This window comes from Acanthochromis polyacanthus, chromosome 14 (assembly GCF_021347895.1).
Source record: "Acanthochromis polyacanthus isolate Apoly-LR-REF ecotype Palm Island chromosome 14, KAUST_Apoly_ChrSc, whole genome shotgun sequence".
In the NCBI taxonomy this organism is placed as follows: domain Eukaryota; kingdom Metazoa; phylum Chordata; class Actinopteri; family Pomacentridae; genus Acanthochromis; species Acanthochromis polyacanthus.
The window spans coordinates 40,375,585-40,400,693 of record NC_067126.1 but is presented as its reverse complement, the minus strand read 5'-3'; the positions used below and the strand labels follow the sequence as shown (position 1 = coordinate 40,400,693).

Sequence of the window (25,109 nt, the reverse complement as noted above, 5' to 3'; positions counted from 1 at the left end):
ACAAGTGAATGATGCACTTCATCCATTGATAATAGCCTTGCTGTTTACTTTCCCTCACTTTGTGTAGCGGTTGTGTACGCTCTCTTGTGTTGTGTAGACGCAAAAGAGTACACAGCCGCTACATCTTCCTTTTTGGCATCAACTTCGCCGTTTATTTGCAGGAGCTGGTAAAACACAATATTACTCTCACAGTTGCGCACGTGGTAACCTTCAGAAATATTAAAAACACAAAACAATGTATTCAGCACGGAGGTTAAACTTAATTAGCATTTGTCCAGCAGAGGTTATACCGGTCATCTTACCACGGCAACCGGACACAGCAGACTGAGACCGCAATGTGGGGCCCATAGATATGGGGCCACACTCCCCACGTCTGCAGGGGCCCGGACATGTGCTTCCACGCCATATCCGGCGGTCACCATGGGAACCAAATATGTAATATGAGATGGCAAGTGGAATCATTAACTCTGCTACGTTTGCACGGCATCAGATTTCCAATGTAAAAACTAATTTCTACTGCAAACTGCAAGCTTCCTCCATGATGTCTGTGTGCATCCTGTGATGGATGTCGATGCTGTAACATGTCAAAATCATTGCTCAGTTCTGTGACTGTGGATCTTCTTAGAAAATGATTCAATAAGTTTTAGCTTCCAGGTTTTCTTGTGTTTAGTCAGGCCCAATGCACTTCCACATTCCTGTCTGTTGCCTCCTGGTTGGACCACAGAGTTTACATTGTGAAGACCAGAATAAAAAATATTATTAATATTATTATTTAATGTTTTTGAAGCTGAGGAGGTCACAAATACCAAACATGTATGGATTGAAAAATACTAAAACGGTAAAAACTTAACTGTTTTTGCAATTGGAGGCGTCCTGTTAAGAGTTAAATGTTTTTTGGCCTACATGTGATGTTGTTGTCGTTCTAAAATGTGATCACAGGCTGAGAGGTGGGATCGTACTCAGCTCTATAATCCATGATTTAAACCAACATCAGTAACATCTTTTGTTACCGCTAGCTACCACTGACATCTCAAAGATCATACCACTAACTGTCTCATAAACTCATTCATGTTCAGCAGATTTACCTTGAACAGGTGTTCTAGACACACCTGAAAGCAGAAACACCAGCAGCAGACTAGATGATACGCCTCCAACAGGCAGGAAAAGGTAAAACAGCTTTATGTGGTGGCTGAAGGATAGAAATATCAGGGCTCTGTTCTATTAAATAAATTATTAATTGACTCAGATGCTGTATTCAAATGCAGGCGATGCGAAAAATGCAAAGCATCAGATATAAAATCGATGGTGATTGATAATCTTACAACAGGCAGAGGTACCATAAGCATAAATCCAACTTCTGACAGTTAATATCTCCCCATAGGACAGGCCCCCAGGCTCCACTATAAAGCTCTTAAAATATTAAAACAAGACAACAAACATTTGTATCACACTAGTCTGCAGTGGGTATGAAAAACTGATAACTTTTGAGGATTCTGATTTTAGGCACTTTGTAGAAAATTCCCTTTGCTTGTTGGTGAAATAATAAAGATTCAAATCAAAACTACAGCTTCAAATTCAGCTGCATAGAACAGAGAGCTTTTTGTTCTTGGACTGATTTTTCTTTTCTCTTCACCTTCAGCCAAACAAACAGGGACAAGGAGCAAAAATATAATACCATAATATAAGGACCTCGTGATGCCTCCATCTGCAGCGCTGCCGTTACATCAAACTGACTCTGGTTTGTGCTTGTTGATAAAAGTATTCCAGATTCACAGAAACCCAAGACAAGAATACCGATGTGATGAGAGGCTCTTCTACATTCGTATCTAATAAATCTGTCAACACTGATCTCCTGTCCATCTCTTCTACTTCAGAGGAGCTCTAAGTGAGAGTTAAAGTGTAAATAGTGGAGGAACTGCAGAAGCTTGCCGGTCTGACAAACAAAACTGTAGCAGTGATAGCACTCACTGCTCACTAACCCTACTGAGCCTGATTTTCCAATTAGCTGTTCTCTGCAGGCCTCGGATCTAAAATGTCATCCAGTGAAAGAAGCTGGCTCTGTGTGAATGTTGAAGCTCCAGGCGAACAAAGCAGGAGAGAGCAGAAATTAAAAGGATGTCATTTCTTTATCGCTCAATTCAACATGTCATGATTACAGACTTCAGTAATTCCTGTTATGCACTAATGATTTCTGTCTCATTTCTGACACTTTCACAGCTTCTGGCCCTGAGGAACAAACTGCTCCTCTGTTTTTATTCATTAGCACTTTTAAAAAGGTACAGCAGCTTCTTCTGAAGGACCTAAAGTTCACCGATGAAACTTAAACCTGGATGAGTTTTCTAAACACACAGTTATGTACTGAAGGAATGTGTGGCTTAATGTTAACCATGCTGATGTAGATGCTTTTTTAATGAAATAATCAATCTGTTTTTCAGTTTTTTCATTAAATAATTAATGTTTATTCCTGGTTAAGTCTCTGTAGCTGCTAATCAGCTGAGTAGGATGAAGCACTGAGAGACATGAAATGTGTAGGCGTCAGCAGAAGAGATCACTTAGACTGATCATTTCACGCATCTTTATTTAGTCTGTACCTGTCTGTACTTAAAGGTGAGCTTATTAATATTTCTGCATTAGTTTGTTAACCTCTAAAACATGTGTAATAACACTGGGATCCACTTGATCTTCATCACCACCTTTTTAGCACAGCAGACGTCTTCTCTTGCAAACGGATAAACACTCCTTCACTGGTTTCACATATTTTTCACACCCTCCCTCCAAACAGAGAAGCTGTTGGACTAACAGTGTTAATCAAAAGGACAACGTCTACTCACTGCTAAGAGAAATTACATGCAAATTATGAATCACCATAGTGAGAAACTCCAATCAGGCCTTTTCCACTTACAAAAGAAAGAAAAGCCACCTTTATGCAATTCAAAGAAAGGAGAGCCAGAGGCCACGGCGAAGGAGCTGACATGCATTTACAGCATTCAACAAAGAACGGAAAAAAGACAAGGAGCAGGAAACTGAATGACATGGAAACATCTGCTGCAGTGAAGGTTTAGTCTACAGAGTGTTTAGGGTCAAACTGTTTATTAGTTTCTTTAGTAAGGAAAGAATGCAACAAATAAACTGCACTATAATGAAGGTCTGAGGCTGTCTGCTTACTACTGCTTAAATGTGTCTTTATTTACTGTATGAAGAAGCAGCAGAATTCATCATCTCAACCTCTTAGGGCAAAAAAAATAAAATTCATGATGTGATATGCTTTATGGCACACACTTTACCTGCAAACACAAACACACAAACACACACTTTACCTGCAAACACAAACACACAAACACACACTTTACCTGCAAACACAAACACACACTTTACCTGCAAACACAAACACACACTTTACCTGCAAACACAAACACACACTTTACCTGCAAACACAAACACACAAACACACACTTTACCTGCAAACACAAACACACAAACACACACTTTACCTGCAAACACAAACACACAAACACACACTTTACCTGCAAACACAAACACACACTTTACCTGCAAACACAAACACACACTTTATCTACAAACACAAACACACAAACACACACTTTACCTGCAAACACAAACACACAAACACACACTTTACCTGCAAACACAAACACACACTTTATCTACAAACACAAACACACAAACACACACTTTACATGCAAACACAAACACACAAACACACACTTTACCTGCAAACACAAACACACAAACACACACTTTACCTGCAAACACAAACACACACTTTATCTACAAACACAAACACACAAACACACACTTTCCCTGCAAACACAAACACACAAACACACACTTTACCTGCAAACACAAACACACAAACACACACTTTACCTGCAAACACAAACACACACTTTATCTACAAACACAAACACACAAACACACACTTTACCTGCAAACACAAACACACAAACACACACTTTACCTGCAAACACAAACACACACTTTATCTACAAACACAAACACACAAACACACACTTTACCTGCAAACACAAACACACAAACACACACTTTACCTGCAAACACAAACACACACTTTATCTACAAACACAAACACACAAACACACACTTTACCTGCAAACACAAACACACAAACACACACTATACCTGCAAACACAAACACACAAACACACACTTTACCTGCAAACACAAACACACAAACACACACTTTACCTGCAAACACAAACACACAAATACACACTTTACCTGCAAACACAAACACACACTTTACCTGCAAACACAAACACACAAACACACACTTTACCTGCAAACACAAACACACAAACACACACTTTACCTGCAAACACAAACACACAAACACACACTTTACCTGCAAACACAAACACACACTTTACCTGCAAACACAAACACACAAACACACACTTTACCTGCAAACACAAACACACACTTTATCTACAAACACAAACACACAAACACACACTTTACATGCAAACACAAACACACAAACACACACTTTACCTGCAAACACAAACACACAAACACACACTTTACCTGCAAACACAAACACACACTTTATCTACAAACACAAACACACAAACACACACTTTCCCTGCAAACACAAACACACAAACACACACTTTACCTGCAAACACAAACACACAAACACACACTTTACCTGCAAACACAAACACACACTTTATCTACAAACACAAACACACAAACACACACTTTACCTGCAAACACAAACACACAAACACACACTTTACCTGCAAACACAAACACACACTTTCCCTGCAAACACAAACACACAAACACACACTTTACCTGCAAACACAAACACACCCTTTCCCTGCAAACACAAACACACAAACACACACTTTACCTGCAAACACAAACACACACTTTCCCTGCAAACACAAACACACAAACACACACTTTACCTGCAAACACAAACACACAAACACACACTTTACCTGCAAACACAAACACACACTTTACCTGCAAACACAAACACACAAACACACACTTTACCTGCAAACACAAACACACAAACACACACTTTACCTGCAAACACAAACACACAAACACACACTTTACCTGCAAACACAAACACACAAATACACACTTTACCTGGAAACACAAACACACACTTTACATGCAAACACAAACACACAAACACACACTTTACCTGCAAACACAAACACACACTTTATCTACAAACACAAACACACAAACACACACTGCTTTATATTGAGCTGTTCATGGTGTAACGATTAATTGAAAAAACTGATGAATTTGACCACACATTGTGTCACATGGAGGTAATATTTGCTTTTCTTGCATGTTTGTATTGTTGTGTGACTGCCAGAGTGTTCTGCAAACAAAATGTGAGTCAGTGTTTTGGCCTGTGAGTGAGAATGTTATTTCTAATTTGAGAACTATGGCGGTGGTGCTGTGGTTAACACGGTTCCTTTGGAGCAACAAGATTCTGAGCTTGAACCTGAAGTAGACTGTAGTCCCTCACTGTCCACAAACAGCTGTTCTCAGAGAAACAGCTGGATCTGTTCAGCACCAAACGACAAACAGACAAAGCTAGCAGCCAAAGAACAACATATTTTCCTCAGGCAGTGGTGGAGACCAAAACAGAGCTAAAATGCAGCTACAATTCAACTCCACAAATTAAAAAACTCTTAAAGGTTGTTTGTGTTTGCTGGAGTAAATCTGTTTGCTCACACTGTCGAAAAGCAACTTTATGCAGTGATAAAACGTCAGTTTGTATTTACCACCGTCTTCAACCTCCAGTTAGCGCAACTTTAAGTGATTTAGTTCCTGGTGGTCTAAGGCAATGATTTCTAGTGAATTTGAGCTAAATAATGACTCCTTTTAAACTAAAAAAAAAACCTGCCCAACGGTGTCACTTCTACAAAACATTCAGCTCCAGTAGAAAACATTTGCCTTCTGGAAGAATTTAACAGTTAGAAACTTCCTTTAAAGTATTTAGAAGTACAGTTTCTTTATATCTGCATATAGATGATATGTGGATGGATGGATGGATGGATGGATGGATGGATGGATAGATGGATAGATGGATAGATGGATAGATAGATAGATAGATAGATAGATAGATAGATAGATAGATAGATAGATAGATAGATAGATAGATAGATAGGTTCGTATCTATTGGTGGTTTGCTGATGTGCAACAGTGTGCTTCAAGTAGCCAGTAGGAGTCGAAGTAAGACCAGATAAATGTCAGAACTCGGGAGTGATTTTAACAAGATGATCCACATTACTGACTTTACCGGTCAGTGGATTTAACATCATGTGTTTTTTTGCCTTTTTAACATGTGTATTGGTGTGCTTTTTGTAAGCTGGAAGACAAAATGAGTGAAATAAGCATTCAGTGACATGGCTGTTTTTGTTTTTAAACACAGATTTAGACCTTGAGGATTTATACATATTTATAGGATTTATAAGGAACCAGTGCTGTCAGCTTGTAGTTCGGGACTTTCTGTATCACTATTCCTTAAAACGGTTTTGGGTTTCAAAATGTATGCCTAAAATACTCCAACATTACATCTCTCCATTGTAGCACAGTAGTTTTTACAGCTCTCTGTTTTACAGTCTGAGCACATCTGTAGGTGAGCTGGTGTGCTCGAGCTGCTGTCAGAGGAAAGAGGTGAACACCATAAACCCACACTTTCCAGAAGAAGCAACAATGTAGAGTTACATCTGAGTATAAAGTGCTTCCTTCCTTTATTCAGCTGGCATTTATCCAGGTAGCTCCCTGCTTGAGGAGAATCTTCTTCTCACTTCAACACAAGAATCCTCATGGAAAATATGATCAGTCTTTCACAAACGCTTCTTCTAAACGGGTTTAACTGTAGGGAGAGACGCCGAACAGAGGCAGAGCTCAAAAATCCACCTACTTTTAAAAAAAGAAAGTAAAAATGCAGCTCTATATCTGCAGTATTCCCTCTGGTGCACCGACAGCCAGCCAATGTTAGCAATACTCCAGCAATAAAGAGGCTAACTGACTAGAACAAACACAAACAGACCCCCGTAAAATAAACTCCTCACAAACACACACAAGTACAGACCAGAGTGCTGACTTTTAGCTCAACAGCAGTTTTTAGTCTGTCAGCATAAATCTGTTCTGTAGCGTGTGTTCATGTTTCAGCCTGTGTGATGATCCAGCGGTGATTTAATACTCTCCAACCACCTACAGGCTCAGTGACGACACACATTTAATACTCTCCAACCACCTACAGGCTCAGTGACGACACACACTCAGTAGAGTGCCTATATAATGAGAGTGGCAACAACTGGGGATTTGAAGCCATTTTGTTTCCATTCACTCAATATGGGACGCGCAGCGCGAGGTGCACATTCACAAAAACTATGGATTGTTTACTGATTTCAAGACATGTTTTGGACAAAATAATTTACTGGCTTGTTTTGTCTGGATGTCCAAGGTTGGATTATGGCCGTTTTTAGTGGAATATTTTCATCTGTGACTAGTTTTGAGCCTTCAAAGGTGAGTTGTGCTGTTTACGTTATTTGCTGTTTGTTGGACAAATGTGTTTATATTACCCGCTGTGATAATCACATCTGAAAGTGGTTTATACCGGCGGATTCATGAGAATCTAAGCTTTCCATGGGTGTATAATGTTTCTATCATCGAGCTTGCAGCTTCAGTCAATTTAGTAAAATACGTTTCCCGTTCGCCTGTACGGTGCTGCAGCTGTTAGCATATGGCTAACAGCATCCTCATGCTAACGGCGGCTAACAGTCCAGAAACAGGTGAACAACACGGAGCCTGTTCGGGTCATATGAGGCTGATAAGTGACTGCAGGTTGGACGGAAAACAGAAAATAGGAAACAGAAAACTGTCAGCTGTTTGTTGAATTGGAAATCATGTGAATGAACAGGGAGGCTGTTGTCGAAGCTCAGATGGGCCGCTGAAGTTTAACGGGTTACCCCGTTAAACTTCAGCGGCCCGTATTTCATGCATCTCCATGCATGAAAATGGTCAAAGTCAAAATAACCACAACTGCCTAAAATCACATCAAACTGTTCTGTCATTCACCCATACATCATAACATGAAAGTACATACATGGGACTAACCTGGCACAAAAACCATGATGAAGTCGGTTTCCATCCCACTCTCCGGACTTTATTTTCCCACAGTTTCATTCTTTCACTACTCCTGGGAAATCTAAACATGTGTAATCCCTTCTCTGATCGATTTGTGCACCCAAAGGCACAACAGCCCGTCATTTTTCAGGTATTTATGAAGCCAAAAAAGTCCTAGAATTACTCTCTGCGTTGTAAACAACGTTAACAGGCATAACCGGCATTCATGAATAGGAAACAAAATGGCTCCTATAGATCACGTGACCAAAATTTTTTGGACCCGTCATGACGCCACTCTCATTATATAGGCTCTCTACACGCGAGGAGCCTCCTATGTGTGTGGAGACATTGCTACGCGTCCGTGTATGGTGCCATAATTATCCGTGGAGCTCTGATCTATGCGCGTGGGGAGAAGACTTTTGACCCTTTGTGGGCGGATACCAGTGCTCGCTACAACCTCCCAATAATGGGCTGTCTGCGAAAGCAAGAATTCACCCCCCATGTGGGATGCCACTGTATACAAGAGAGGAAATGACACAGTCCACTGGAGCCCCTTTGATGCTGCTGCCGCTGTTCTGCTGTGCCCATGGACTGCAGCTCTGCCAAACACACACAGAACCGAGCCCGGATCTCCAACTGCCGGTCAGTGAGTGTCTCCACGTATTTCTGGCTCTAAACAGGAGGTCTCAGTGCTCCATTGTGGGGCTGTCAGCCTTTAGTACAGTGATTAGATGTTAGTTAGCTCCATTGCTAACGGCAGTTACCCAGGTGGACTGACCGGAATCGGCCCAGAAGCCCAGCGTGTCTACTCCAGTGATTCTGACAGGGAGTTTAAGAGTCACTGGAACCACTGGAGTCACTCACCCACCGGCAGTTGGAGATCCGGGCTCGGTTCTGTGTGTGTTCTGCGGAGCTGCAGTCCATGGGCACAGCAGAACAGCGGCAGCAGCATCAAAGGGGCTCCAGTCCAGCAGACTGTGTCATTTCCTCTCTTGTATACAGTGGCATCAGATGTGGGGGGTGAGTTCTTGCTGTCGCAGACAGCCAATCATAGGGAGGTTGTAGCGAGCACTGGTATCCGCCCACAAAGGGTCAAAAGTCTTCTCCCCGCATGTAGATCAGAGCTCCACGGATAATTATGGCACCATACATGGACGCATAGCAATGTCTCCACACATGTAGGAGGCTCCTCGCGCGCGGAGACATTGCCACAGGCGCACAGAGTGTGTTTTGCGCCGTGGAGACTTTTTTCCGCTGCGTGGGGTACGTGTTTCGTGCACGCGAGAGTGTTACGCGCGCAACTTTTGACCCAATTATGACACCATATTTTTTTAAATAGAACGACACTGCCAACACAATGATACAAACACTATACACCCATGGAAACTTAGATTCTCATGAATCCGCCGGTATAAACCACTTTCAGATGTGATTACCACAGCGGGTAATATAAACACATTTCCCCAACAAACAACAAAACATTTAAAGGGCACAACTCACCTTTGGACGCTCTTTTACTGGTCAAAGATGAAAATAATCCACAAAAACCGGCCAGAATCCAAGCTTCTGCATCCAGACAATAATACCACGTATAATATTTTGTCCAAAACATGTCTTGAAATAAGTAAATAATCCACAAATAGCTCGGCTCCGTGCGCACACGCTTTCACATTCACTGTATTTCTGTCCATATTTTTATTCAGCATTCACAAATCCACGCGGTCTTGCACTCAAAATGGCGACTGAAGTCTTTCCTTTATGTTTACACCGTGTTTCAACCAATCAAGTGACTCTGGCCTGCCTTCTAGGCCTAAACGGCCAACCGTAGCCGAGACTGACCGATCTGGACCTACCTCATTTCGTCAGTAAATTCTGAGCAAATCACGTTGGAGGAAACGTTTGACTGACAGGGCTGGTAGCCAATGAGCTGCTGAATAGCTGGCTATAAATAGAGCCTCTGCCAGCAGGGCTGTGTGACTTTTCACACCTCGGCTCCGGCTGCAGCAGGAGGCTCCGGCTGAATCCCAAACCCCCCCTACACACTCCCCCTCCACTACCGAGTGTCACTCCAAAAGAAGTCACACTCGCAGCTGTGGAGGGCACTTTAATTGAAGGGGGAGGGTATAAATACGATCGTCAGGAATGGGACGCCCTGTCGCCTCACCGGAAAACAGAAGACGTCATCGCCATGGTAACACAAAGACACCTACTGTGCATGGCTGTAGCGCTGTGGCACAGGTTGCAGGCAATGATGTAGGGGCTACATTCTGCTTCAAATAATTTGAAGTCATCCCACATGTTTTCCAATCCTATTATCTGGCATTTCCAATCCAACAAATGAATGAATAAATTAATTCTGTCAGTTGTGTTCAAATTTTAAGGTGTCAGGGGGTGCACAATTAAATCAAACGTCAGCAGAGAAGAAGATTTGTTTCTTTTGTTTTATCTTTTTTCACCACTCTTTGTGATGTTCTGTCAGTGTGAAAAAGGCGTGGGAGAAATAATGGACGCATGTGGAACTTACATCAATATGTTGTTTCCTCCTCTATTTCGACGTTGCACTTCCTGAAAAAGTTGTCCAGAGTGAGCATCGATGCAGACTCGCTATTTAAGGGCTGAACAGTCCACTCTCCCTCCGCACTACGCGGTTTGGGACGACCCTTAATATGGAGGACCCTCCACGGGAACGCGCAAACGGAGGGGTAGTGTGTAGGGGTAGTGTGTAGGGGCGGTTTGGGATTCAGTCTTTGTGTCTGTCCCTCCCAGTCTCTGTGTCTGATCCACACTGGAGCTGCTCTGAAGTGCTTTTTTTGAGTTCTTTATGAGTTTTTGGAGTGAAAATAATGTGAAAATGGGCTGAAAAACGAACATATACCATTTTTGCCCAGGGTGTACAGAGGGTGTCCAAACTTGACAGCGCCTGGCCATAGCAGTACAAATACATGTGTGAAACACTCATTTCTTGTAGTATTGCTCTGAAATTTTGACCTGAACTATGTAAGACCCCAGGCTGTTGCCTTTTTGTGTTTTCAAGCTCTCACAGTGCTGCCACACTTATTTTCAGGTGTTTTATTAGGGAAAAAATTTAGGCAAGAATAAAATTCATCCTAATTCAGTGTGTTCCAAAATAAATAACTCTGTGCCAGTATCACCTAGAGTAATTCTGACTGCACTGGGTGAAAATTCAGGTTGTCAGCTTTCAAAGGAGACCCCAACCATGCCTGTACTCCAAACAGTTCAAGAACAGCATTCAATTTACTTTCCGTACATCTTCAGTGGAAATTCCAGGCGAAAATTGACTGTACAGTATAGGGTAGTTAATTTAATTGATCAACCAGTGGCTGTACTCGGTTAGGGTTAGAGCACAGAAATAAACTGATAAAGAAAAATGTCTTGCTTTGTCTTGTTCAATGAAAGTCAAGGTCCATTAAGCAAAAAAGCTGCAGTAAGAGAAAGTTCGTTTTGCAAGAAGTCGTGACTGTTGGTTGATTTCCTGACAATCAACTTCATTAATCAGTTAATTGTTGCATCTGCATTCCAGCCTGTGTGAGTCAACACTACACCAGAAACACACTCATAAAATAATGGAAAATGTCTTGTTTTGTCCAGTCAAAGGTCCAAAATCCAATGATAATCAACATTCACAAAGAAAACTCACTTTAAAGAAACTGCAACATGAGAAAAGACGTTTTGCAAAAAACAAATGACTGGTTGGTAATTAATTTTCTGGCAGTAAGTTTGATTAATCAACCAGTTGCTGTAAGTCAACACAAGGACTGAAACCCATTAATAAAGGGCTTCTTTAATTTAATTAAAGGTCCAAAATGCAATGATAAACAATGTCCTCATAGAATGTTTTGTTTTTTGGCAACATGAAATGACTAGTAAGTAATTATTCATTCATTCATTCATCTAACCCATTAATCAACCAGTTGCTGCAGCTGTACTCAAACCTGTGAGTCAAAACCAGGACAGAAACTCATTAATAAAGTACAGTTCTTACTTCCAGACAGACCCACAGAACATGCTGCAGTTTAATTCAAAGAGCTGATGAATGCGTTGTTTTCAGCCTCTTAGCAGGAAATAAAGCGTGGAGGCAGGAAAAAGTGCAGATTAAAGCAGCAGTGAGCAGCTGCAGGGCTTTCATTAGAGCCACAGACTGAGCTCTGTACAGAAACGTCCCCCAGATGCACACTGCACTCCCCCCGCTGTCCTCCCCCTCCACGTAAACACAGTTCACCGAGCAGCAAGAAAACCTCAAACACTCTGCAGTGAACGTCAAACAAAGAGCCTCATGTGCACCCAGAAAATCACCGACTGTCCACCTCCACAGTCTGCAGAGGAGCTGCTCCCTCGCAGCAGGATTAATGAAAACAATAATAATTAAAGCATTAATGCTGGATCAGTCCTTACCTTCATACCCGGAGCAGACGCAGAGCTGGACCAACAGGAGCACCAGCAGCCACATGTCCATATCAGACGCTCTTCAACATGTGAAGGGAGCTCTCAGGAAAACTTCCAGTGCATTCCTGCTTTCCAAAGGCCCGCCTCTTGCTCCAGAAACAAGAGAGGATTCTCCTAATACAGGCAGGCCACCGGCATGAGGCAGCTCCTGACAGGATCAGCACAAGGGAAACAAACCACCCTAGTTATTAAAAAAGACCATTTTCCCTCATCTGCTCTGTACATTACATAAGTAGCACACAAAACTCTGCATGGAAAACCCTCACTGACCTCAAAGATCACGTATAGTTCTACTAACAGTCTATTTGCTGGGTGACAAAGTAAATCCTTCAGACGTTCAAAAATCCAACAAATGAAACACTTTAAAACACAAAAAGCTCATATTCTGTTTGGGTTGACCTGCTTGTGTCCACTTGTTTAAGTGCAGGAAAATGACCTATTTGTTATGTCAGACAGTTGGGTTTTTTTTCATACTATTCCACTATATTTCAGAATAACTGTTTGAGTGTCATAGATTGGTTTCAAGACCATATTGTGAATTATGATGATACTTTGTGGAGACGACTCATGCATAATTAAGCAAACTGCACAAAAATGTGATTATTGGTTTAGTCCCACCGTCTTACTTTAAAAAGGAGAAACTATCAGCAAATTATATAAGAATGTGAATGTTCCAGCCAGTTTATATTCTCAATGCCTTTGGTTAAAATATTTTCTAAAAAAATCTACATTTTTCATATTTTTGGGGAGAAAACTCTTAAAGGTGTGTGCCTACAGGAAATGTACACTGACAGTCAATAGAAACTTTGAGACCGTATTTTTCAACATAACTTTTATTTTGAAGCCCCAAACTGGATTTTCTTCACATGAATCATTTGTTTAGCATATTGGCATACAGAAACAAAAATCTAAAGTTTCAAGAATGATTTCAAAATAAAGAATTTCACAAAAGAAAACGGCACCTGCCAAACACAAAGTCACAACAGTCAATACCGAGTACGGCCTCCATCTGCTTGGATGCAGGCAGCAATCCGTCGGCGCATGCTTTGGACCAGGCTTCTGATTGTGGGTTGGGAACAGCCCATACGCCTGGATACATCACTGTAGCTCAAAGCGGCCTCCACCATACCCAGTGCCCGGAGACGTTGTTCATGTGATAGACGCGGCATGATGCTGTTCACTGGACTAACAATGGTGGCCTTTTTGGGCCTTTATATAGGCCTTCAGAACCCATTCTCACATTGTGCAGATACTCACTGAGTATTGGTTGGTGTGTATTTGGTTCACTTTTGCAAAGTGACCAACCCATGTGCAATGAATCATGACAAAATGACAACTCATCATTATCTCAACTACCAGGGCACGAGATCATCAGTAAATCCACCATGAATCATTACAACCCCCCTACAAGTAGAATTCTGCCTACATTTCTACCTCAAAGTTTCTATTGACTGTCAGTATACATTTATGCACATTTAAATCCACTGACCCACTAAAGCTTCAGTGCATTAACAGAATCTTTTGCTTGTTGCATTTCGGGTAAAAACACAAAAACAATCAAATAACCCTTTTTTTTTGAGCATCTTGTTGATAACACCAGAGCATTTTTACTCAACTTGGGCTTTGAATGCAGATATTGTCCCTGAAATAAAGCTTATAAATAATGTTGTATTTCTTCTTTTACCGACAGTTCTACATGCTTCTTCTACAAGTTTACTGAAATGTCAGAGATGGCAGCCAGGTAGGACTTTATTGACAGAAAATGCTTTAAACCACCAAATAACAGCATATAAAGATGTTAAAATGACCTTATAGTTGTAGTGAATGCATCAGCGCCTCCCTGCTGTTTCTGCTTTAATTTTTGATGCTATATCTACATAATATAATACTTTGGTACCTTGGTCAATTTGAATTTGAACTTTTGATTCTCATATTTAGTTTAGCTAACATTAAAGTCTGCGTGTGTTCTACACTTCATATTTTCCTCTGGACAGTAAAGCTGTGTATATTCTGCAAAACAAAGGTAGTTGAATGATAAAGTCTGTTGTATCTTGAATTTACAACTAGCAGGCTACTCATTAAAAACACACACTTCAACCAGCAGGATTGTCCAAAATGATCACACACACTTGGATCTTATATTTTTTATCTGTACTGCATTGCAAAAAAAATGTATGAAACTTACTCCCATCCATTAGAAGACAGAGGAACCAAGCTTCTTTCTCATGTCCAGATTTTGTTACAGCTGAAAATAGAGAAGTTAAACTACTAGAACATGAACAGTTGGTCAGTTTGCAGCAGTTACAACAATGCACAGAATTAGTAGCTTTACTATCATTTGCATTTGTTTCTAAACTCAAACCTTTTCAGACCATAATAACCTAAATTCACCACACATTACCACTGGAAACACTGCACAAGTTTCCTGATGATGTGAACATTTTACCTGAAGTTGTTTCCTAGCAACATGATTCTACAGCAGCCACGCTGTAACCACAGCCTGTTTTCTATGGTACAGACAGAGATGCTGTAGGAGTGTTTTTTTGATATATTTGTTTTAGCCGAGTATCAATCAATCACCTCTGGTCTGACATTTACAGGACGGTCTTCTATAACATGGTGATTCATAACGCGCGGGTGAAAGTACAGATGTGTTGAAAGACCGACTGTTTCATTTTCCGTTTGGTTCCAGAGCCTGTGATGTTTGAGGAGGTGAGTTCACACACGAAGGTGCTGAAGTGCTTCTTGTCTTGACGGAACAGGAAGAGGATCTCCAGAGCTGTAATTACAGGTGGGTCTGGCGAAGCGTGACGCCTGATTGGGCTGAAACACACCTGTCAGGTGAGGAAAGGGTTAACTGGCCTGGGGGTGGGGGGGTGGGGCTTTAGTCTGTAACTGCTGTTTACACTTTGATGGCATTTTCACAGAATATAAGTTTAACAATTTCTTCACATTTAAATGTCCTGTTGCTGATCCATCTCAAAAGAACTCTAAAACCCAAAGTCTGTCATTACTGCAGGAAGAGTCACCATGAAGGCGGAAAATCACAAAAACACATTCGAGAGGTTTGATCCTGATGCAGAATGAAGATTTCACTGCTACTCATTTTAAAGCCTCAAAATAACCTTAATCATGGGTCATAATTTATCATTATCTAGACAAAAAACACGAGATATGAATACACTGTGAAACGTTTTGGCATTGGAACAGATAGACATTAACACAAAGTATAGACAAAAAGAAAACATCAGATGATAGAGGGAATAATTCACTGGGAGACAGTCATAGTTTGAATCCCATTTACATTTCTAAAGCATCTGTCTGGTGATATTCAGTGTTTTTCTGTCAACTAGTCACATGAAAAGCCAGTGAATGGATATTACTAACCAGAACTGCCTGATGATCAGTGTAGATTTAAGCTTCACTAACTTTTACCGGCATAATACACCTAAATCTTGGTGTATAAGAAAGTGTGGTTAGAAGAACATGTGCATGAAAAAGAACACATCAGGTTCTGTTTGATCAATTATCTAGTTTTTAATCTTTTCAGTTTTTAAATGTTCTTAAGTGGACAATGTTAAACTTTATGAAAAAATCTGATCTGTGAAACGTGGAAATATCAGACTTGTACCCCAAATCTAAAGTCTATCCAAACTGCTCAACTCCACTGTTGTACTCAGTGGAGCCTCAAATATGTATTACTCCGCAGCTGAAAATAGTCCCAGATAAATGTTTTTTTTCCTCTCTTGCTTGAGTAACGTTTATTAAAAACTACAGTATCCGACAGTTTTGAAATTACTGAGCTTTTCAAAAAATTAAATTGGATGCATTTGATTTTAAAACTCTTCATTTTAAATGTCACAAACACTGAGGGTAAAAAGTGCTACGGCAGAGTGCTTCTGTGTTTACAGGTGTTTTAACTTATGGAATAACACCAGACTGAAGCTTTAAACCTTTTCTGACGTCACTGCAGGTCCAGGTACTGAGGCAGGACATCGTTCCAGAACTGCTGAGAGTCTTCTGGTTTCTTCTCCCCTGCAGTCTTCTGCTTGGTCCTCGGCGCTGGTTTAGGAGCTTCTTTCGGTTTCTCTTCTCTTTCTGAACGAGCAGCTTTAAAAGGTAACTTCTGCTTGTCAGTGTTTTTTGTTTTGGTTGATTTGACTTCATCGTCCTCTTCTCCTTCTTCCTCCTCATCCTCTTCTTCTCCCCCCTCTTCTTCCTCACTCACCTCATCTTGCCCTTCATTAGCCTCCTCATCCTCACTTTCCTCATCTTCTTCCCTTTTTCTTTCTTCTCTCAGATTTTTAAGTGTTGTCTCTGTTTTCTTTTTAATATTAGTATCTTCCCCTTCATCCTCCTCACTATCTGTCACCACCTTTTTGGTAGTCTCCTTACCCTTCTCTTTTCTTTTAGATTTTTCCTCCTCCTCATCTTCACTCTCTTCCTCTTCATCTTCCTCCTCATCACCATCTTCCTGAGCATCTTCTTCCTCATCCCCTGTACCACCCTCCTCCTCCTCTTCTGCAGTCTCTTCCTTATCTTCTTCTTCCTCTTCTGCGGTCTCTCCTGTCGCTTCTCCCTCATCTTCTCCCTCCTCCTCCTCCTCTATGTCTTCTTCCTCTTCTCCACTCCTTCCCTTATCTTCCTCCTCCTCCTCTATGTCTTCTTCCTCTTCTCCACTCCTTCCCTTATCTTCTTCCTCCTCTATGTCTTCTTCCTCTTCTTCGCCCTTCTCTTCATTATCTTCATCACTTTTTCCATCTTGGTCTTCCTCCTCTTCATGAGCATCACTATCTTGTTCTTCATCACCATCTTCCGGAGCCTCTTCTTCCTCATCCCCTGTACCACCCTCCTCCTCCTCCTCCTCCTCCTCAGCAGTCTCTCCCTTTGCTTCTCCATCCTTTCCTTCATCTTCTCCCTCCTCTTCCTCTTCTCCAGTCTCTCCCTTATCTTCTTCTTCCTCGTCCTCCTCTTTGTTATCTTCATCACTTTTTCTACCTTGCTCTTCCTCCTCTTCATGAGCCTCACTATCTTCTTCATCATCATCATCTTCCTCTGAGCCTTCCTCCTCATCTTCACTTTTGGTGGAGTCTTGATCATCTTTCTGTCCTTCAGTTTCAGCCTCTTCTTCTTTGTCAGTCTCATTTTCTTCTTCTTCACTCTTTGCTGACTCTGTGGAGTCACTTCCCTCTTTGCCCTCCTCTCCTGACTCTTCACTGTCAGCACTCTCTGCTTCATCCTCACCTTGTTCTTCTTCATCCTCACCTTGTTCTTCTTCATCCTCACCTTGTTCTTCTTCATCCTCACCTTGTTCTTCTTCATCCTCACCTTGTTCTGCTTCATCCTCACCTTGTTCTTCTTCATCCTCACCTTGTTCTTCTTCATCCTCACCTTGTTCTGCTTCATCCTCACCTTGTTCTGCTTCATCCTCACCTTGTTCTTCTTCATCCCCACCTTGTTCTTCTTCATCCTCACCTTGTTCTTCTTCATCCCCACCTTGTTCTTCTTCATCCCCACCTTGTTCTTCTTCATCCTCACCTTGTTCTTCTTCATCCTCACCTTGTTCTTCTTCATCCTCACCTTGTTCTTCTTCATCCTCACCTTGTTCTTCTTCATCCCCACCTTGTTCTTCTTCATCCCCACCTTGTTCTTCTTCATCCTCACCTTGTTCTTCTTCATCCCCACCTTGTTCTTCTTCATCCTCACTTTCCTCCTCTTCTTCCTCTCTATCCTCTTCTCCAGTCTCTCCCTTATCTTCTTCTTCCTCCTCCTCTGTTTCATCCACCTCAGAGCTGCTCCCTCCTTCTTCGTCTTTTTCTTCACCTTCAGATTCTGTAGCATCATTTCTTTTGCTTCCTTCATCTTCTTCCCCACTACCAGAGCTTTTTTCCTTCTCTTCCTCAGATTTACTATCCTTCTCGTCTTCTCCCTCTCCTGAAACACTCTCTTCTTCAGCCTCTTTGTTATTGCTAATTTCACTTCCATTCTCTCCTTCTGCATCTCCTTTCTGCTCCTTATCCTCAGTATCTGCTTTTTCTGGCCTCTTATCTTCAGCCTCTTCAGAAGCCTTAAAGGTTTTCTCATTTCTATCCTCCTCTCTGGGTTCCTGTTGGGAACTTTCTATGTCTTCAGCCCTGATCTGATCAGATGTGACACTTTTCACCGTCTCTTGTTCTGATAGACTGTGAGTAGTATCATTATTTTCTTCTTCTTGTGCTGCTTTTCCTGACTTTGACAGGACACTGAGTTCGTCCTTTGCGCCGTCTTCTACTTCATTTGATGCTTCTTGGGATGATGTGGAGGAGAAGGAAGGTTGTGTAACGGCACTCTGCTTGCTGAACTGTCTCCCTTTACCCGGTGTTTTAGGTGGTGTAGAGGGAACTTCATCCCTGTCAGACTGGAATCCTCCAACTCTTGTTCCTGCCTCACTAAGCGCTGCCACAGCTGCTCCTGCCATCCCAACAGCAGGAAGATAAGATGCTGCATTACTGAGCACTTCCCTCCATCTGGGTTTCTCCTCCGTCAGGCTCTGATCATCCTCTCTGTCGGCTTCAGAAGCAACCGGTGCAGAGCCTTGCTGGGATTTGGCACCGCTGACAGAAACCACCTCTGTTCTCTCTGGGCTTTCAGAGGAACTGGGGTCATTTCTGGCTTTAGTAGATGCATCCCGCTGTGATGTCTGCAGGCTGGAAGCTTCAGTCTTCTTCCTCCTTAGCTTGGCCTCCGTATTATCTTGTATTATACAGTCGACGTCCGCTCCACGTTTGATTTCGTCTCCTTCTTCTCCCTGTGGTTTTGTTTTTGCCTTCCGTTCAGTTTCGGATTCTTCAGCCTTCTTTTTGTCTTTTACTTTAAGTGACTTTTGCTTATCTGCAGTTCTACCTTTCACTTTTTGAGCTGTGTTTAACCCATCTTCCCCACCTTTTTCTGTGCCTTTACTTTCAATGAGTGGATTTTCTGCATGCTTACTTTGATCTTTGTGTGGAGGTGTGGATTTGAGCTCTTGAGATTTCCCTTTCAGTCTTGCAGGTCTAGTTTTCACACCTACAGAGTTTTTAGTTTTGATCTGAAAAGGTATGGTGAGAGGAGCAGGTTCTTTTCTAGCTGGTGATTTAACATCCACTGCTGTCCTTTGGCCTTTTCCTGGTGTACATTTAACCTGCAGATCTTTTGTTGGAGTTAATTTGATAAGCTGCGTCTCCTGCTGCACCTTCATTACAAAAGGTCTGACGTCAGAACTTTCACTCTGGATTAATGCATCTTCCTCTACTGTGTTTTCTACAGACACTGAACTGGTTGTTTCATCTCCTGTATGGACAGGAGAGGTCTTGTCTAAAGCTGATGATGTCACTTTGCCTCTTTTTGGGGTCCTGATTACGTCATTCTGTAAAGACCTACCTTTCACATCTTTCTGGTTTACATTAGTTGCTTTCAAATTTCTGTTTTTCCTGGTAGCTTCCTTCTCTTCAGTCCATTTCTGCTGTGCGTCAGTCAGTGTCTTCCGGACCGACTGTTGTGCTTTTGGGCTACGTTCTGAAAGCTTGCTTTTATTGTGTTTTGGTGATTTAATGTTGGAGACCTTTTGCTTGTCTTCTGCAGTTCTGATTGTAACTGACTCCTTGGAAATGTTCTCTTTGCCTTTAGATGTGATTTTCTGTGTTTTCTCTGTGCTTCTCTGTGGAGACACTTGTTTCTCTGTGGAGGTCTGAGGAGACTTCTGGTCCGTCTTCCCATTGGAGTGGAACGCTTCTGCCTCTTCAGCTGTTTGTCTATGAGCTCTGCTCTTTTTCTTTTCCTGTAATAAATCACAGTAGGACATAGTAAGATGTAAATAGAAAAAAACAACTGGCAGAAAATGGTCAATGTCTGATGGCACTGTGTTATAAAAAAAGAAAAGCGGTAGAAGTCAGTGTGGCAGCGTATGAAGGCAGGATGTGCTCTGTGTGTTCTTCTTTAACCCTCATCTTATTGACCTTTCTAATCTGTATAGATGAATGCTTTAAAGCTTAGATATCATTTAAAAGATATATTTTCACGTTTATCACGGCATAACTTCACATATTCATATACATTTTCTTAAGGCAGATGGAAAATGACTGAGTATGTGTAGATTTTAATGGTAAAACCAAGAATATCATGAGACATATGATACTATATGATATAGTGACGAACTCAGTCAGTTTGATGCACAGATGTAGGTAGAAGGTGAATAAAAATACTGACGGAGAAACAATGAGGAGTTCTTACTTTTCTGTCTTTTCTGGAGATAAACAGATGGCGGTTAATTGGGGGTCACTGAGGTGTTATTTGATCCCACAGCAGTTATTCCTGCTTCGGGTTTTGTAATTTATATGACTCTAAACTATAATATTACATCAGTTACACTGCAGGGTCTCACCTATGTGATGTATTATAGTCATGTAAAACGGTGTTTAAAGTAACTTTTCCAAGGTTTAATCCTGAATATCCAAACCATAAATGACACCTGTCAGGTCACTTTAACACCAATCATGATGCTTTTTACTGGAGGACACTTTGACTGGTTTTATGAATATATAAATACATTTTAAAAAAACTGACTTAAATTTGTTTATCTTGTTGTATTTCACACTGAGAATTTTATTTATTTGTATTTAATTTCATTATTTGTCTGATTTTATTTAATTTAATTTCAGGTGTTGTAAAACACTTTGTAACCTTGTTGTTGAATAGTGTTATACAAAGGAAAGTATCATTGTTATTATTATTATTATTATTATCAGGTATTCAAATGCAGATTCAGTAACTCGTTCTTTGTGCCATGACAGCAACAGGCTGCTGAGCACCACATGCTGCAGTAAAATGTAGGAGACTCCTTTACTGCTGGATTCATCAATGGATGTGGAAACGCTGGTGAGATTCCTGCCAACTTTTCCAGCATTGTGTGCATCTGTGTGTGTGTTTGTGTATCTGAGGGATAGCATCCAAACACATTTATGTAACAGCAGAAGAGATTCATTAACAGACATTTGTAGAAAAATGGAAATTAATGTTAAAAAACTGAAAGATCAAAACACCTAATTTAATTCAGTGATCCCCCCTCAGTGTTTCACCGAGTGGAAAGCTTACGCGCACGCACGCACGCACGCACGCACGCACGCACGCACGCACGCACGCACGCACGCACGCACGCACGCACGCACACACGCACACACGCACACACGCACACACGCACACACGCACACACACACACACACACACACACACACACACACACACACACACACACACACACACACTATGTATGCTGAGGTATGCACATTTCCTGGAAAAGTCAGCGAGTGTTCAACGCCGCTGCTTCCTGCCTGGAGTTCGTACAATCTAGACCAGTAAAAAGAAGTCTAAGAGGAACATGACATCCGGCTGACTGTGTCTATGACTTTGTGGATGATATACTGTGTTTACGATAACGTTCCATCATGAACCATTAAAAACCACTTCTCTCACCGTATTTGCACAAAACTCAGAATCGACTTCTTTTTCTTCCACATCATCAGTCACAGTTTGTTGCTCTGAAAGAACAGAAAAGACTTAACTGCTTCTCTCTCTCTGAGCACCGATCTCCACACCTTCACAAACTCTGGCCACAGCAGACATTCAGTCACTGGTTAAAATTATTGGTTCAAATACCTGTTTGTGGTGAGGCGGGATGCTCTTCCTCCCTGAGATTTTTCGTGGAGGCGTGAGTGGGGTGTCTAGTGGGGCTGCAGGGCTCTTTAGAGGGTAAAGCAGATGACAGTTTACTATTTAAGGCCTTTCTGGGGGCTCCTGCTTGGTGTACTCTGTTTTTTGCTAACGTTTTAGTAGACACAGGAAGACTGGGCTTTAATTTAGTTATAGATCTAGGTGATAGTAAAGGAGAAGGCAAGTCTTTGGATTTGGACTTTGTGGACTCTTTGGAAGACGAGGTGGAGGCTTTATTCTGAAAAATAAATGATGATTGTGAACGTGGACTTGATGGCTTAGAGGAGGAGGCTGGGCTCTGAGGGGAGAGAAGGGGGCTTGCTGTTGCTTCTGATTGGCGTTTGGGGGATGAAGAGGGCGTAAAGACGTCCTTTGAAAGCTTTTTCGGGGCTGGAATGTTTCTGGATGTGTGCCATGAAGTGCTGAGGGACGCAGAATTTAGACGTGGGAGCTTCTGAAACATCTCCCCAAACAGCTCCACAGAACTCCCCTGAAAGAGCAGAGAAAAACAGCAGAAGCATCACTCAGTCAAATGATTGAAATGCATCGATAGAGCGCCATCAAACTGTCACCTAGTGGTACTTCAGCACAGCTTCAGTTTGGTGAAACGCTGCTCCCTACTGGAGTTAAACAGTAATTACAATTAACTGGAACTGAGGTTCTTCAGGATGTACTTTTCAACCATAGAGTGGTTCTGGTGTCAGACAATTTAACAACAGTTTCATAGTCAAAAGAAAACATGTGAGAACCAGCAGGGACTAAACAGCATTTGACAAAAATGTCTAATGATATCAATAATTATAATGAAGATGAGGGGTTTAACCCATAAAGTTTATATCATAAATCATTTCAGAGTAAGATTGGGTTGACTGTTATTACAACTGCTATTGATGCCATCAGATAAAAGATAAAAAGGTGCAAGTCCTCACCTTTTCTCTGTGCCGAGCTCGAGCAGAGTGAGAAAAAGACGGGACCAGTGGAGTTAGATCAACGATCAAAGTGTCTTTATAGCTGGACTCCAAAGAGTTGTGTGTGATTACTGCATCTTTGTCTGGCCCCATTAGTTCCCTCTGTGGCGGTCTGGGTGCAGCCAGGACCAGCATGTGATGACCACCACAGGAAACCTAAAGAGGAGGCAAACATCTGCACGAGAATGTACTCATTTACTTACATGCTAGTGATCGGTACACAGACTGCACTGATGTGGTAAATGGTTGTATTTATATAGAGCTTTTATCCAAAGCGCTTTACATGATACGTCACATTCACACACTGAACTGCCATGCAAGGCGCTAACCACAACCCACCAGGAGCAATTAGGGGTTTGGGGTCTTACTCAGGGACACCTCGACATGAGCACGATGAGCCGAGGATCGAACCAGAAACCTTCCAGTTACAAGACGGACACTCCACCCACTGAGCCATGCCGCCCCAATAACATTGTTATTGTTGTTGTTGATTTCTGGTTGGAAATACACTCCCAGTCAAAAGTCTGGACAAACCTTCTCATTCAATGCATTATTTTATTTATTTCTATTATTTCCTACATTGGAGATTAAAACTGAATATTCACATTTTTTGTGTACAGCATAATTCCATATGCATTCTTTTATCATTTTGATGCCTTCAGTATTAATTTACAATGTAGAAAATAATAAAAAACACAGAATGAAAAGGTGTGTTCAGACTTCTGACTGGTGGCGTAAATATCCTAAAATTCTTCATTGAAAACATAAATCTATGGATATTTATGAGATAATTCCCACCTGTACTTAATAATTTCTGATTAATGTAAACTGAATTAATTTGATTATGTACATATACTGGATGACTGGACTAATGAATCACAAAAACACTGGTTTTAAATTAAATTATAAATTTAGAGAAATCTTTGCGAGTCAGTGACTTCTACTAAAGATCTGAGCAAACACTTAGAAAATCCTACAATTCACCGTCTCACATGTCGTTGATATGCATATAAAGTAAAAAACATAACTGATGTCACCGTTTAACGTAGGCAGGGGGCAGTAAAAATACCAAACACTCAGAAATAAAACATTTTTTAGTACGTTATAAGGCCAGGAGGTCGTTGCTTCTGGAAACTTTCTAAGACATGTCAGAGAAATTAAGAGAGATTAAAACGTCAAACTGCGGCAGACAGACGTCCTCTGAGCATCACCTTCACTTACTGACTGAACGCTGTGCTGCAGGAAACGTGTGCAGAGTGTCGGGCTGAACCGGTTGATGAAGTTCTCCTCCCCTAACCCCAGTTTTCCATGTCGGTCGTCACCAAATGTGTAAAGCAGCCCGCTGTCTGAGGAAAAGCAGAAGGATGCATTAAAAGCACAAGACATCCAATCACTCCTTCAGCATTTCCCTTTCTATAAATAAAGAAAGCCACTGACTCCAGGAGAATACATATTTTAGCATTTTAAGGTCACGTATATTTATGCTTTCCTGTTTAATTCTTCATGCTGCACTTTATTGCACACTGAGCAAATACAGAATAATAAAACCTTTGAATTATGAATTATTGAAGCAGGAATGAGGGTTTGTTCTGCTGTTCTGCTGAAATGAGTAGTACTTAATAAATCTTACCTAAGTGTACATTTATTGGACACATCCTTGGATTGCTTTTGTTGGAAACCGTTTTGGCTCACAACTTGAACAAAATTTCTTGGAAAATTTGTACTTTTTCCTTACATTTAGACTGAACAGTCGACTAACAAACCAAAAAAAGTGTTTTCTTGACTGGCTAAGAAGCAGCAAAG

General features: G+C 41.3%; 2 protein-coding genes across 3 annotated transcripts in view; both read right to left on the bottom strand.

The window, feature by feature from the left end:
* Nucleotides 1–12,696, bottom strand: part of srpx (sushi-repeat containing protein X-linked) — a 27,677-nt gene extending 14,981 nt beyond the window's left edge. Inside the window, exon 1 of one of the 2 annotated variants that reach the window (XM_051958625.1) lies at nt 12,565–12,696. In XM_051958625.1, coding sequence (XP_051814585.1) covers nt 12,565–12,625 — 61 coding nt within the window. In that variant the 5' untranslated portion in view covers nt 12,626–12,696. The remainder of the gene's footprint in view (nt 1–12,564) is intronic. The other variant, XM_022202759.2, reaches the window with a different exon arrangement.
* A 4,509-nt stretch (nt 12,697–17,205) lies between these two features.
* Nucleotides 17,206–18,456, bottom strand: LOC127537033 (inner centromere protein A-like). The gene is made up of 2 exons (XM_051958650.1): nt 18,091–18,456; nt 17,206–18,006 (listed from the first exon to the last, which is right to left on the bottom strand). Exons 1-2 carry the CDS (start codon nt 18,454–18,456, stop codon nt 17,320–17,322), a joined length of 1,053 nt encoding a protein of 350 aa, XP_051814610.1. The 3' UTR covers nt 17,206–17,319.
* Nucleotides 18,457–25,109: the final 6,653 nt, after the last annotated feature.